Genomic DNA, 12,958 nt, shown 5'->3' on the forward strand with positions numbered 1-12,958 from the left:
TCAGCAGGATTTTTCTGTAGGGCAAGCTACTGACATAGAATCAAAGAGGTAGTCACAGGGGACCATAATTAAAACGTGGTGGTACTGCTCCTTTTCTTGAACTAGGTTGTTAGTTCATTGGTGGTGGTTTTATCATTACTCATTAGATATTCTATATGTTACATAAATACTCTTTGTGTCACCTCAGTATTTAGTGAAAAAATTAAAATCTGACTTGTAAAATTGCTTATATTTAGCAGTTATGTGAATAAAAAACGAATATGACATAGTTCTTCCTCTCCAAGGACTTATAAAAAGACTTAAGACCCTGTGTCTCAAACTTGCCCCAATTATGGGAATCTCATGGTACTTCTTTAATATTACAGATTTCTCCACCCAACCTCAGACTTACAGAATATGTACTGTGAAGGGTTGAGGGTTATGGGAGTTCGTGGGAAGGGGTTAGATGCAATCAAAGCTGGAATTGTCCAGTTTAAAGATGCCAGGAATACTGATGTAAAGACCTTTGAGTCCTGGTATTGCAGAGATTTTGTAAGAGGAAATAGCCCTAATGAGGAAAGGAGTAGAATTATTCTCCCTCAAAGGAAATTGTAAGGTTGAGATTATATTTATTATAAATCCATAGATAATTCATAGAAATACCATCGACGACATTTTTGTTGCTTTTACTTTTTTGTTTACTATAAAGTCTGCAATGAAAACTTCATTTTTGCTATCATCTGAGTCCGTTTTTATATGAACATGCCATATTTTCCAAAATTCAACTAATTACATAATTACAGAATTATTAAAATAATAACATGTACTACTTTGGTCACTGTAGTTCTCTTCTACAGATTAAAATGCAAGGAACTACAAATCCCTTAGTCTCTTCCCACAGTTCTACGGGCATCGGAATAAATACTTCATTGTTTCCTTGGCAAGTAAAATGAAACTCAAGGAAGTCTGCCAACTCGAAATTGCAGTGTGACACTTGAATTACAGAGGTCTACTTTGGTCTGTTGACTGTTTAGTTCTACATCTCAGTGGGATAAATAGGGATCACTGGTTCCCTCCTCATATAGAATATATTTATCAGGGACTTAAAGACAATGGCATTTGTGTTCTAGTAAGTGGGTAACATTTATTAAGAGGAATCGAATTGGGAATATTGAGTCATGGAAAAATATAGTTTACACTCCCAAGAAGCCTGCTATTTTGCTGTGGCAACAATAAATATATATGGTAAAGAATTTAAATCATTCTCGACAACCTGTAAAAAGGCCAGATAACCATAGCGTAAAAGAATCATCACAACTACAGACATACAAAGTAAAAGCATAAATTTGAGATTTGTGGTTTTAATTTTTATTTGCAAGATGGTTTTTATTGTTTTTGTTTTCTATAATCGAGAAACTGGGTCAATACTGGATGTGTTCAAGACCAGTTTATCTGCAGAGCAGAGTATATAGAAAGGAATAGTGGTTGGCAAGTCTTTGTAAAGGTAAATTGAACAATACTGTAGAAACTTTTAAAATCAGCTGAATTTCTAGACCTTTTTTTTTTTTTGCGCATTAAATAATAACTAGGAAAAAATTCTCTATAGGTCTCTCATATGTCTGCGGCATTCACCGCCCTTTGATTTGGACCATCTTTTCAAATGTTTGTATATAAATAGTCTTAGAAAATAGAAGTAGTGTTTCACTCTGGAGTAAGGGCAGTAATACTTAACTGCCTATTTTAAAAGATGCAGTCTACCAAGCTCGGTTCCTCTCCTGTCTTGCCTGCTTGTGGGGGCATTATTTCTCCCTCTTCTCATTACCCTGTGGAAATTGTGGCTTGAGATGGCACAAGAGTCATGATAGATTGTATCAGCTAGTGGAAAGACCCATCCTGAGTTAGAGGAAGGTTCTGACCTTGTTCAGACAACACTTACAGAGAAATGCACCCAACACCGAGCATGAAAGGAAGGAATTTGCAATTGCCATGGTCAGAAGCAGGTAAATCCTTAGAACTTTGACCGGCTCACTGGCGAGATAATGGGGCAAGGCATATAATACTAGTAAAGGAGAAGCAGCAAGTTGTGCTGCAGTTCATCGTGCCAATTTTAGATTCATTCAGATAATAGAAGACCTCAGAGCTTTTTATAGTGGGTCTTTTTACAGTGGGTCTTGGTTGCTCTATGGGAATATTGGTCCTGTCAAAAAGATTTCTGCGAGATAGACAAACTCCTGTGGGAAACCATAGGTGAATATTTGGGTCCAAACTGGTTTATAATGTTGATGAAAATAACTCTCTGGAGAATGAGAAACTGCCCCAAATTCTTACGGTCAGCCTCACCACGTTGGAAAACTTCCCCATTTCCTATGTTCAAACCAGATTTGTAAATGGACTCCAGATTGAGATGGACTCCATAACTGAGTCCTTGCTGTGGTGTCAAGACTATGGCTGATGAGTCAGACTCCCCCAAAATAAAGAAGTTGCGTCAGAAATGATGACTCAACTTATATAGGGCTTTAGGTGGATGTTGGGAGTTGGTTAAAACATGAGTAACCACTGCACTGCTCAAAACTCAAAATGAATGTACCTTACTACTGGCACAGAACTGTTCTCTGCCTCCATGCCCCTTGATGCTTTTCTCTCTATCCCAACTTCAGCTGCTTTAAGGAGAAAGATGACTAGGGGTCGGGCTGAGATCTCTTTGTCCTCTGGAGAGACCAAATGCTATATGAACTCCTTAAGTATGCTGGAGAACTGTGGGAGGGGAGGCACCCAAACTTTATGGTTCTGTAGATACCGGCTCACAGATTACTACCTGACCCAATCCCATAGTGAGAAAGAGTGCCCCAGTTCAGCTTAGGTGATTTGGGCAGGGTTCACAGTGGGAAGGGAAGCTAAAATGGCCTTGCAGATGGGACCCTTTGTGCAGATACAAGGTAATGCTGTTATGGCTTCCACTGTTAGATGTATAATGGAATCGATGTGTTACATACCTGTACTTCTTCCACTAGTGCTAATGGAGAGTCTCCCAGTCAGGGGCTGCCACATGTAGAGCAGTCATAGTAGGACATGTAGATCACTCTCCCTGTTTTCTCCCAGGTGGTCCAACAGAAACAATATAGCATCCCAGGAAGAGAAGGGAAATCACAGCTTATTTAAATATTTAATGGCTGTCAGAATACTCGGGCCATTCTCCAACACAACCACACTACGTGCCTGATGCAGCAACCAACAAACATCCAAACCAATTCAAACGAATAAACAAAGGGAGCAACTATTAACTTTCTACTAAGCTCTTACGGAAACTGAAACTGCCTGACCCACGAAGGCCCTGTGACTCTCTCACTTACTGTTCTCAGTTTGAGATGGGTCAACTTGAATACAATGACTCGTGAGCTTGGAAGGGCCCAACTGACTGTGCTTGTCAAATGGGAACGATAGATTTAAGAAAGCTGCCAGCTTGGCCAACAGCATCTTGGATTTACATGAACGAGTAGCAGCTTTCCATTTCAGGAAAACTTCATCTGCCACTCCACCTCCAGAAACGAGACCTCTAGCTCAGTGAGGCCTTTAGTTTGTAGAGGTTTCCTTAAATGCCTGCTTTTGGTTCAGTGATGGTTCAGCTGAGCTGTCTAATGCTGTCTACTGCTTCCCAACTTCAGCAGCAGCTCTCTACGCCCCCAAATGGGCATGGGCACTTTGCTCAATCAGCAGAACTCGAGGCCATTCTTGTGGCTCTGGCCAGTACTCCCTTACATGGACCTTGTTCTATTTTTACTTACTCTTGAGCTATTGTCAATGACCCAACTGTTTGGTCTGTTACTTGAAAAATTACAGACTAACAGATTAAAGTTTGGGATGGAAACTGTGGAAACAAATTGTGGCAATTAGTCAAACTCTTTGGGCTGCTCATGTAGCTGTACCTTAGGAGTGATCATAAGAGGCCTTCATGTATTTAAATAGATCAGGTAGCCTCAGATGACTCTAGAGAGTCCTTCCAAAGTGAGGCTTCTTTGATTACTAGGGGTTGCTTTCCTGAGAGAGCTGACATTATTTATATACATCCCATGGACAATGTTCTTAGCATCAGACTCATTTAATTAGATAAGGTGGTATAAAATTTATCCCTGAATTTAGGTGATCTGAAGGGATTATGAAGTACAAATTGGTAGTTACAAAATAGTCATGGAGATGTGTAGCGTAGGGAATGTAGTCAATAATATTGTAATAACTAGGTGTAGTGCTGGGTGGGTACTAGACTAATTGAGGGGATCACTTTGTAAATTATATAAATGTCTAACCACTGTGCTGTACACCTGAAACTAATATAAAATAATATTGAATGGCAACTCTAATTGTACATTTTAATTAATTAATTAATTAATTAATTAATACCTCAGACCAAGTGGAAAGAAGCTTAAGGGGAAAGCTACGTGGGCTTTTAAAGTAGACCTTGATGGTTTTTGGGATTTGTTTAGCCAGTAGGGTCTGAAAGCCTGGGGAAAATAGTCTATCTCGGTACTGCAATTTGAACTCATTCTGCTGCTTGGAATTCTTTTAATAGTACTCTTTATATGCTGAGATTGGCAGGATGGATTTGGTTCTAGCCACTCTTGATCGCATTGGTTAGTGTAGCCAAGAGAATATCATACTCACAGGAAAAGTCACCGGAAGCCAAGATGAAATAGAAACGAGGGTGGATATTTTTTGCAGACAAGTCTCCCATGAGTCTCACTTTCGAATGCCTTATGAGCAGAGGTACTGGTGTCCTTTGTTTCAGATATTTTCAATGATGTATGTATAGTGAGCAGCCTTGGAAAATCGAGATAGTGTCTCTCTTTAGGGCAGGTGGCAGACTTGCTTACCACCCATTATAAAAACTCAAGTTTTCCTAAGATAAGAATTTTTAACATAAGATTTATGGTAAAACCGTCTGCTTTATTTTTAGACCATGTTCTGGCAGTGCCTTGGATTTGAACTTTGTTTGCAAGCCATTTCTTACTTTTAGAATCAAGACTTTCAAAACCATTAAGTCTTGGTCCTTTCTTTTTAACAGTCTTCTCAACGTATCTTTCTTTGGTTACATTTTACTAAAAGCAGCAAGAAGAAATCAGGCAACACCTTCAACATTTTGGTAGGAAATCTACTTAGCTAGATCACTCAATTCACTAAAGACATTTCCTACTTTCTCCTGGAGAAGGTGAGAGTGTTGTTAAGCTTTCTGCCACCGTATGACAAGGACCCCGCTTCCAGATTTCTGCTTACAGTCTGTTCAAGGCAATTTGGGCTTGCTTTAACGTACCCTGCAGAATCCTCCCGGCCTTCATTCACTTCGTTTCCAAAGCCACTTCCCCATTTTTCTATATTTGTCATACCTGTTTTCTATTGCTGTATAACAAATTACCACCTAAAACTTAGCAATTTAAAATAAGTAATATTTATACATTACAGTATCTGTGGGTCAGTTTAGTTGGATGCTTCTGACTCAAGATCTCCCCCAATGCTATAAATAAGGTGTCAGCCAGAACTGCAGTCATCTAAATGCTCAACTGGGGAAAGATCTGCATCCAAGCTCACTCACAGCTGTTGGCAGGACACAGAAGATCCACTTCCAGCCTCCCTCATGTGACTGTTGGCAGGCTTTAGGCCCTTGCTGGCCGTTGGCCAGAAATGTCAGTTCCTTTTGATGTGGGCTTTTTCCATAGGGCCACGCACAACATGGCAGCTTGTTTCTTAAGAGCAAGAGGACAAAAGAGGTGCAAGTCACATTGGTTTTTGTAAACTAATCTCAAGTAACATCCTATCACTTTTGTTATATTCTGGTTGTTAGAAGTGAGTTGTTAGGTCCAGCCCACTTTTGAGGGGAAGGGATCGTACAAAAACATGAGTCAAGGAAGAAGAGGTCACCAGGGGTCATTTTAGAGCCTGCCTATCATGGTGGGAAATAGAGTCCCTGCTTTTGAGGAGTATATTTTCTAAAAGGATGGGGGGCAAAAAAAAAAAAAAGTAAAGAAGGCTTTAAAATGCTGTAAAATCAAGTGCTACTTTGTGAACTGTCTACCACCATTGTTAAAAATTTTTAAGAAGGGAGAGATGAATTTGAGCTGTTAGAAAAGGTTTTATAAGCAAATCTTAACTCTCTCTGCTGAGAATTTTTAGGAAGAATGATTCGTCAGCATTATTACCAACGACCTGAGGAGCCAAGCACCCAAAGGCAGGGATCAAGAAAGCCTTCATTACTGTATCAGTAACCTAGATACAGATTTTTATATGTTTCTTGATTTGGTGACTAGACAGTAAGAATGGACCGAAATATTAGAAAGTATTCTGAGGACAAAGATTGGCGAGAAAAATTCAAATGATTTGATAAATGAGAGGAGAAATGGGCCAGGCATGTTGGGTGTTTTACATATTTTATTTCTTTGGATCCTCTCAGTGTCCTTTGAGATGGAGATCTTTTGCACCATTTTATAGAAGAGGAGAGCACAGAAAATACAAGCTAAATGACTTGCCCACTATCATGCAACCACGACATTGTTTTTTTCTGTTTGGGGGCCCCAGTTTCTCCAACCCCAAGGCCCATGCTCTTTTTTTGTGGCATTGGATTGGAGAAACCAGGGATGGGGACAATAACCAGAGTCATGAAGCCATCTAGTCATTTAGCATATTCTAGGCACTGTGATGAATGCTTGGACTATATCACGACTGGAAATTCTCCCACCAAGCTTATGAAGAAGGTGCTGTTATTCCCATTTTATAGATGAGCAGATGATGGTAAAAGAGACTAAGTGGCCTAACATTACAAAACTAGGACACACAGACGTCAACTGACAGCAAACAGAAAAAGAAGCCTTTGCAAAGAAGGGGCCACTTTGCTGGAAGCCATCTGGATGGTTGGCGCAGACTTGGGAATTTTAAACATTAAAGTGTTAGAGGTCTTTCTTCTCCAGAGAAAAAGCAACTGTCTTCTATTCTTTCACAGAACTGAGTCTGAAAATATACATAACCAAATTCAAATCCAGTAAACAAATTCCAACAAAAACTGCGTAATTAAGGCTATTTTTATGATTACCACCATTTAGTTTCCTTGAATTTACCAGAGCAAACATTGCTACAGCAAAAATTACTGCTAATGGTTGAACTTAACAACAAGAGAAAATCCCCAAAAGGGTCATTTAGGCCCCAGCTGCAGCTGTGCTTCACTATATTTCTTACTTGAAAGCTGAGAATTAACAGGAAAATCAGGCTCTGCTGTGCTATGCAGATGTGGCTAAAACTGTATTAATATATTCAGCAAACATTTCTTTAGTGCCTACTATATGCCAAGCAATGTGCTGGCCACACTGGGATTCCAGGAATAAATCACACCTGGCACTCTCAAGGAATTTACAGTTGAAAGAAGTTCGTAGGAGAAAACAGGTATAAAACAGGAAAGTTTTATGAGTGATATGAGACACATAGCAGAAATGTAAAGGAGTGAATTAGAAGAATCCTAAGGCAGCAGCCTCATAGGATGTGCTATGTAGATAGGTATTTATTTTAGATCACTGGGGTCAGAGAGGACCCAGTTAAGTGAGGACAGAGGCCTAGAAGTTTCCTTGCTCTTGGGTAGAAGCTGGTGATAGAAGAAGAAGACCAAGTTTAGGGAAAGGAAAAGTTTTACTTCAAAATTGATCAATTTCCTTATAAAAGATTCAAGTGGCAAGGTCTTCTAGTATGTTAATACTGACCAGAACAAAACTTATTAGCAACTGCGTGGTTGCCAGATGGATTTGGAGCAGCTTCAGCATGTTGCTGATGTAGCTTCATTCCACCAGCAGCAGCCGTTGCTTAATTTGAGCACCCACCGTGTGCCAGACTTGTGCTAAACACTTAACAGGCACCATTTAATTTAACTTTGTGACAACCTTGCTATCACAGAGGCAGGATTTGAACCCAGGCCTATGCGACTTCAAAACCAAGATTCTTTAATCAGTCTCCACTTTACCAAATCACCACCAGCATAATAGATATTGTTCATTCATTCTGTAAAACCTAGACTGAGATCTACAGCTCTCCCTAGTGTTCAAGGGTCTAGTATGTCTACACACTTCCACTCCCGCCAGTCAAAAGTTATATATGTTTACAAAGAGGCAGAACGGGTCAGCTGTACTTATTACTGTAATTACGTATTTTAATAAAATATTAAATGCTCTGATGGAATGAGTATAAAGGAAGTCATGTCTTTATACATGAAAATGAGATAAAATGCTTAGGGAAGATGAAGTAAAAGGCTGGTAGTCAGGAAAATTTGATGTGAGATGGAAATGTAAAAGAGACAAACCATAAAAACCTAAAGGAATTTTGTGCTCATTTTGCCTTGCAAGACTTTTTCATACACTTTATCACACTGCAGTAAGGCTACAGATTATATGCTATAGTTCTGGTTTATTTAAGAAAGAGTGCATGAAACATCAGTTAGCAGTCCGATAGGCTGCTAAATACTTCTATGCTAAATACTGCCTATTAAATACTTCTATGCACTCGCCCAGGGTGAGCATATTACGAGAGAAGAGGACAAGAACTTTGGGGCTAACTAGAGATACTCATTGAAATCTTCAAAGTGAATTGAATGATAACGTTCAAAGATGTGGAAGGGGAATCGCAACACAACAAGATTATGCACTTAGGGTTTTGGTTGGAGAAATATGAAAGGAATGTATTTTTTTTAACATTTTATTTTTTTATTTTTCCCCTCCTTCCTCCCCCCTTCCTTCTGATAAAGGAATGTATTTTTATGTTTTTGTTTGTTTGTTTGTTTGCAAAGCTTTAGTTCCTGTAGAATGCAGCATAGCATCAGAGAAAGAGCGTGGGCTTTGGAATATGTTGGATGTAGCTTCAAGAACATAACTAATTGACCTTGGGTAAAGTCTCTCAGTCTCAGTTTTCTCAAATTAAGATGGTATAGTAATACTTTTGTCATACAGATTTAAAGAAATGTTCAGTGTTGGGCATACAAGAAGTTATAAAATAATTGCTATTCTTTTTTTTTTTTTTGCCTTTTTTGGAGGGGCTATTCAAAGTATAAGATATTAATCAAGAAGGAAGACAAGGAGATAAAAAAGAACATTTACTATCTCTGTCAGTGCTTACACTAAGAGCTATTCTTGCCTCATTTAAAGTGGATTTGCAGGTTGTGGCAAAGAACTTTACTTGAAATATATTGAATCTGGCCAGAAATAAAGAGAAGGAGCTGGATACCAAAGGAAATACTTCGCTGTAGTAATTGCTTTTTTGTACATTGTCTGTCTTCCACTGTAAACATCAGATTCAATCCAGTCTAATTTTGAGGTTTATAAAATTCTGCTAACATATGATTCCATGTAATTTATTTTACTTGCAGATTAACTGTAAAAGTGATGTCCATTTTCCATAAAGATAAAAGAATCAGAAGAACACATTATTCTTAGTCTACCAGGTGTAACTTTGTAATTTCTAGATGTTTATGAGGTTACATAGTAAATGCATTCTTTATTCTATAGCCTATTCAGGGTAGGAATGATAAATGATCAATGAGAGAGAATGGCAACATAAAGTTTTGTCCTCAGGATGCTTATAAGACGAATTAGAAGGAAAAAACAGTAAATAAAAAGATAAAATGAAAAATAAGAGGAATTTTAGCGGAATTACAGGTAATTTGGGTACTGAGAAAGAAAGGAGACCGACGAAGTCAAAAAATAAAATCAAGAGGAAGAAATCTTAATAACTTACATTTTTGAAGATAATTTTAATAACTAAAATGGATGACAAAGCCACAACTGTACTTAGAGGTAAGAATTGCATATGTCGTGTATACCCTAATCCTGTTATTTAGTATAAAGAGTGTTATAAGATAAACATGAGAAAATGCTGCCCCCTTAACAAATGACTTTGCAGTGCATTTTCTTGATATTACTGGAAACCTCCTTAGGAGGTTATAGATATTACCAATCGAATGCAGTTGGCATTCTTGGATTTATTCTTTGAAAAATTTTTTGGTGAGTTCCTGTTATATGTCAGGCCCCCTCCTGGGCACATATTTATATTCCTTGCCTTACACATAGTAAAGTAGAAACTGTTTTCAAGCTGGCAAAAGGAAATTGAATTGTCCATTTCAATTCTTAACGCTTAGAATGTGCCAGCTTGCTGCTGGACTTTAAATTTAGCTTAAGATTTTATTAAGTCATTCATGGTATTCATCAAATTGATGATATAGAAGTAAATTTTATATACCTGGTTTAGGCTTTTGTAATAAAGATGTGGCTGTGCTGCTAGTTGTAATTATAGGGTTAAAACCAAGCACATAATTTTATATCTTTAAATCAAAACTTTCACCAAGGTATATTGAGATGGTGTATTTACCAGCTTTGCTACTTTCCTAATGATTAATATCACTGAGATTTACAAAGTACCTATTACCAAATCTGGAATTAGAGTTATTTTAAGTTTTGTAGGATCTAATTCTACCAACAAATGAAAGCTATCTAGAACCAAGCAGCCCCCATTCTTCAGCTACCTTCCCCAACCACTGCCCAAGACACTTGGAATGGTATTTATAGTTCAGACATTTTCCAGACTCATTGCTAAAGAGTCCTAAACCGCCAGGTACTTACTGTGGAGCTATATAGGATCAAGATGGAGGCCATCAAATTCTTTCCCTTTCAATCAAAGTATCTTTGATTTTATTTGGAAAAAATAAAATTCTAACTAACATTTAACCCGTTTTGAAAAATCGCTGCTCTGTATAAAATATCCTGAGCTTACTTCTGTACAGAAGCAGAGTCTGAAGGATGCCAAGGCAGTTTGTTCATCATGGTCATTGGTCCTCAGATTCCTTACTAGAAATTGTGTCTACCTCTGGGCTCTACAATTTAAGAGAAATGTAGAGTATTTGGAGAGAATCAGAGTCCAGGTACAAAGACTGTTACAGAGAATGAAACCTACAAGGAGACTGTAGATGTTTTACTTGAAAAAGAGAAGTCAGAATTGCAATTTAATAATGGTCTTCCAGACATTAGGAATTATTACATTGAGGTTAATGACCATATTTCTTCATGTGCAAACATAGTAAAAGAAATAGTTTCAGCCTTAGCAAAAAGAACATAGTCCAGAACCAAAAGAAAAAGCAGCAGTCAGATGCTAAGCCTTTTAAATCAAAGGAATAGATCACTCAGTACACTGTTTATGAAAGTTTTTTAAAGGCAATATGAATTCCTATCTGTTTTATGTATTAGATATAACTACCTGAAGGGACAAAGATGAATTAAATGAGTCAGTGATTTATCTTTAAAATATATCATAAAGTATAGATCTCAAACAGTTATTTTGAAATAGTGTCTCGTAGCCTGATGCTGCCAGGAGAAGAGCTGTTTTCTAATAATGTTAAGGAAGTTAGTGGTGAGGAGGAACATTTATTCCAGGGGTCATGAACTAAGATACAGGGGCCTGCGAGCATGATGAAGGAGTAAAGCTAACAGCATAGAACAGTATGGAGTTACAGAAGTTGTGGTTTATTAAAAAGTGTGTGACCCATGTAAAAGGGGCAACCATTGCTGACTGTGGCCAAATGTCATCATGCTACAATGCCAGATCTTCAAGAAAAACTGGAAATCTAGAATCTTATGTGAATTTTTTTTTTTTTGAAAAATTTTTTTTAACGTTGACAAAATACTAAGATTTATCAGAGTACTCTGCAGGCAAGGCAAGACAGCTGTGCAGGCTATAAATTAGAAACCTTTGGATTATCCTTTAGGTCACTAGTTAACTACCACATTAGTTAAACGAAACAGAACTGATTGAACTCTAAAAGCTTAGGTGAATAATCTACTAAACTTTTGTAAGGCTTAATTAAGGTCCCTTCCAACCCTGTGAATCTTTTGATCTCCCCTTCCTTTCTGCTCCCAGTATTGGGTGACTTATTCACACAGGTGATAATTTAAGGGAATTATTTTCCTTAGCAACATAATTTTATTTAATTAATTTTATTTAAGCCATCAAATACTTAGATTGAAAACAACTTTTGTTGCTATACTAAAGATGCTACTGATGCTATTAGATTTTTAGAAATGCACTTACACATGGCATAGACATGTCACTTTGGATCTTTACACTAACATGTGTTTATAACATTGGCTGCATGAGGCATGCTTGAATTAAAAGCCTACTTACACTTTTACCATTTGGTGACATGTTTTATTTCTCTTTTATAAAATATTTTCAAATAACCCACCTCCATCTGAGGCAAGGAGAGCCGGATTTCTGAAATCCCCTTCCTTTCAGACAGGAGAATATGCCACAGATGAAGAGGAAGATGAGGTAGGACCTGTCCTTCCTGGCAGTGACATGGCCATCGAAGTCTTTGAGCTGCCTGAGAACGAAGACATGTTTTCCCCATCAGACCTAGACACAAGCAAGCTCAGTCACAAGTTCAAAGAGGTAAGCTGCTGATCTGAAAAAATAGTTTTCTATATCCGCCCATTTTATTATTAAGCACATGTTTTTGTTTGAAAAATGTTTTCGGAATGATCAGTTTTCAAAATAGAGCCTTTAAATAACGGATTGACTTAAATTTCCTTGAATTTCAAGGTAATATTTAAGTGGATCTCATTCCATAACCTTTAATTTAAATGCTTGTTGTCTTCGTGACAGCTTTACAACTTGTCTATTCCATAATTTCAGGCTATAGCTTAAGTGTGCAGTTTTCATGACAAGTTCAGATTATATTCTTTTAGTTTTATAGAAATTTTGGGACCTGGTTGATAAGCTTTCCTCTAAGGCATTGATTTCTAAGAGTTTTTTTTTTTTCTTTTTCTACAATAGACAAGGTCCCAACAGGAATCAGTGACATACCCAGATGGTTTAAGTGAAGAAAGTCTAGAGAAGGAACTCTGTACAGAGTTCATAGAACTACCTAGGGATGGTCAAGTGCTCAGGGACTGGATAACAGGAAGCTGTTACCATC

General features: G+C 37.7%; 1 protein-coding gene across 7 annotated transcripts in view; it reads left to right on the forward strand.

The window, feature by feature from the left end:
- Nucleotides 1-12,958, forward strand: part of PPP1R9A (protein phosphatase 1 regulatory subunit 9A) — a 262,671-nt gene that overhangs the window by 180,947 nt on the left and 68,766 nt on the right. For all 7 annotated transcript variants that reach the window (XM_015589385.2, XM_025046923.1, XM_025046925.1 and 4 more), the window contains one exon: nucleotides 12,277-12,432. In XM_015589385.2, the coding sequence (XP_015444871.1) occupies nucleotides 12,277-12,432 (156 nt within the window). The remainder of the gene's footprint in view (nucleotides 1-12,276; nucleotides 12,433-12,958) is intronic.

This window comes from Pteropus alecto, unplaced genomic scaffold (genome assembly GCF_000325575.1).
Source record: "Pteropus alecto unplaced genomic scaffold, ASM32557v1 scaffold21, whole genome shotgun sequence".
Taxonomy (NCBI): Eukaryota; Metazoa; Chordata; class Mammalia; order Chiroptera; family Pteropodidae; genus Pteropus; species Pteropus alecto.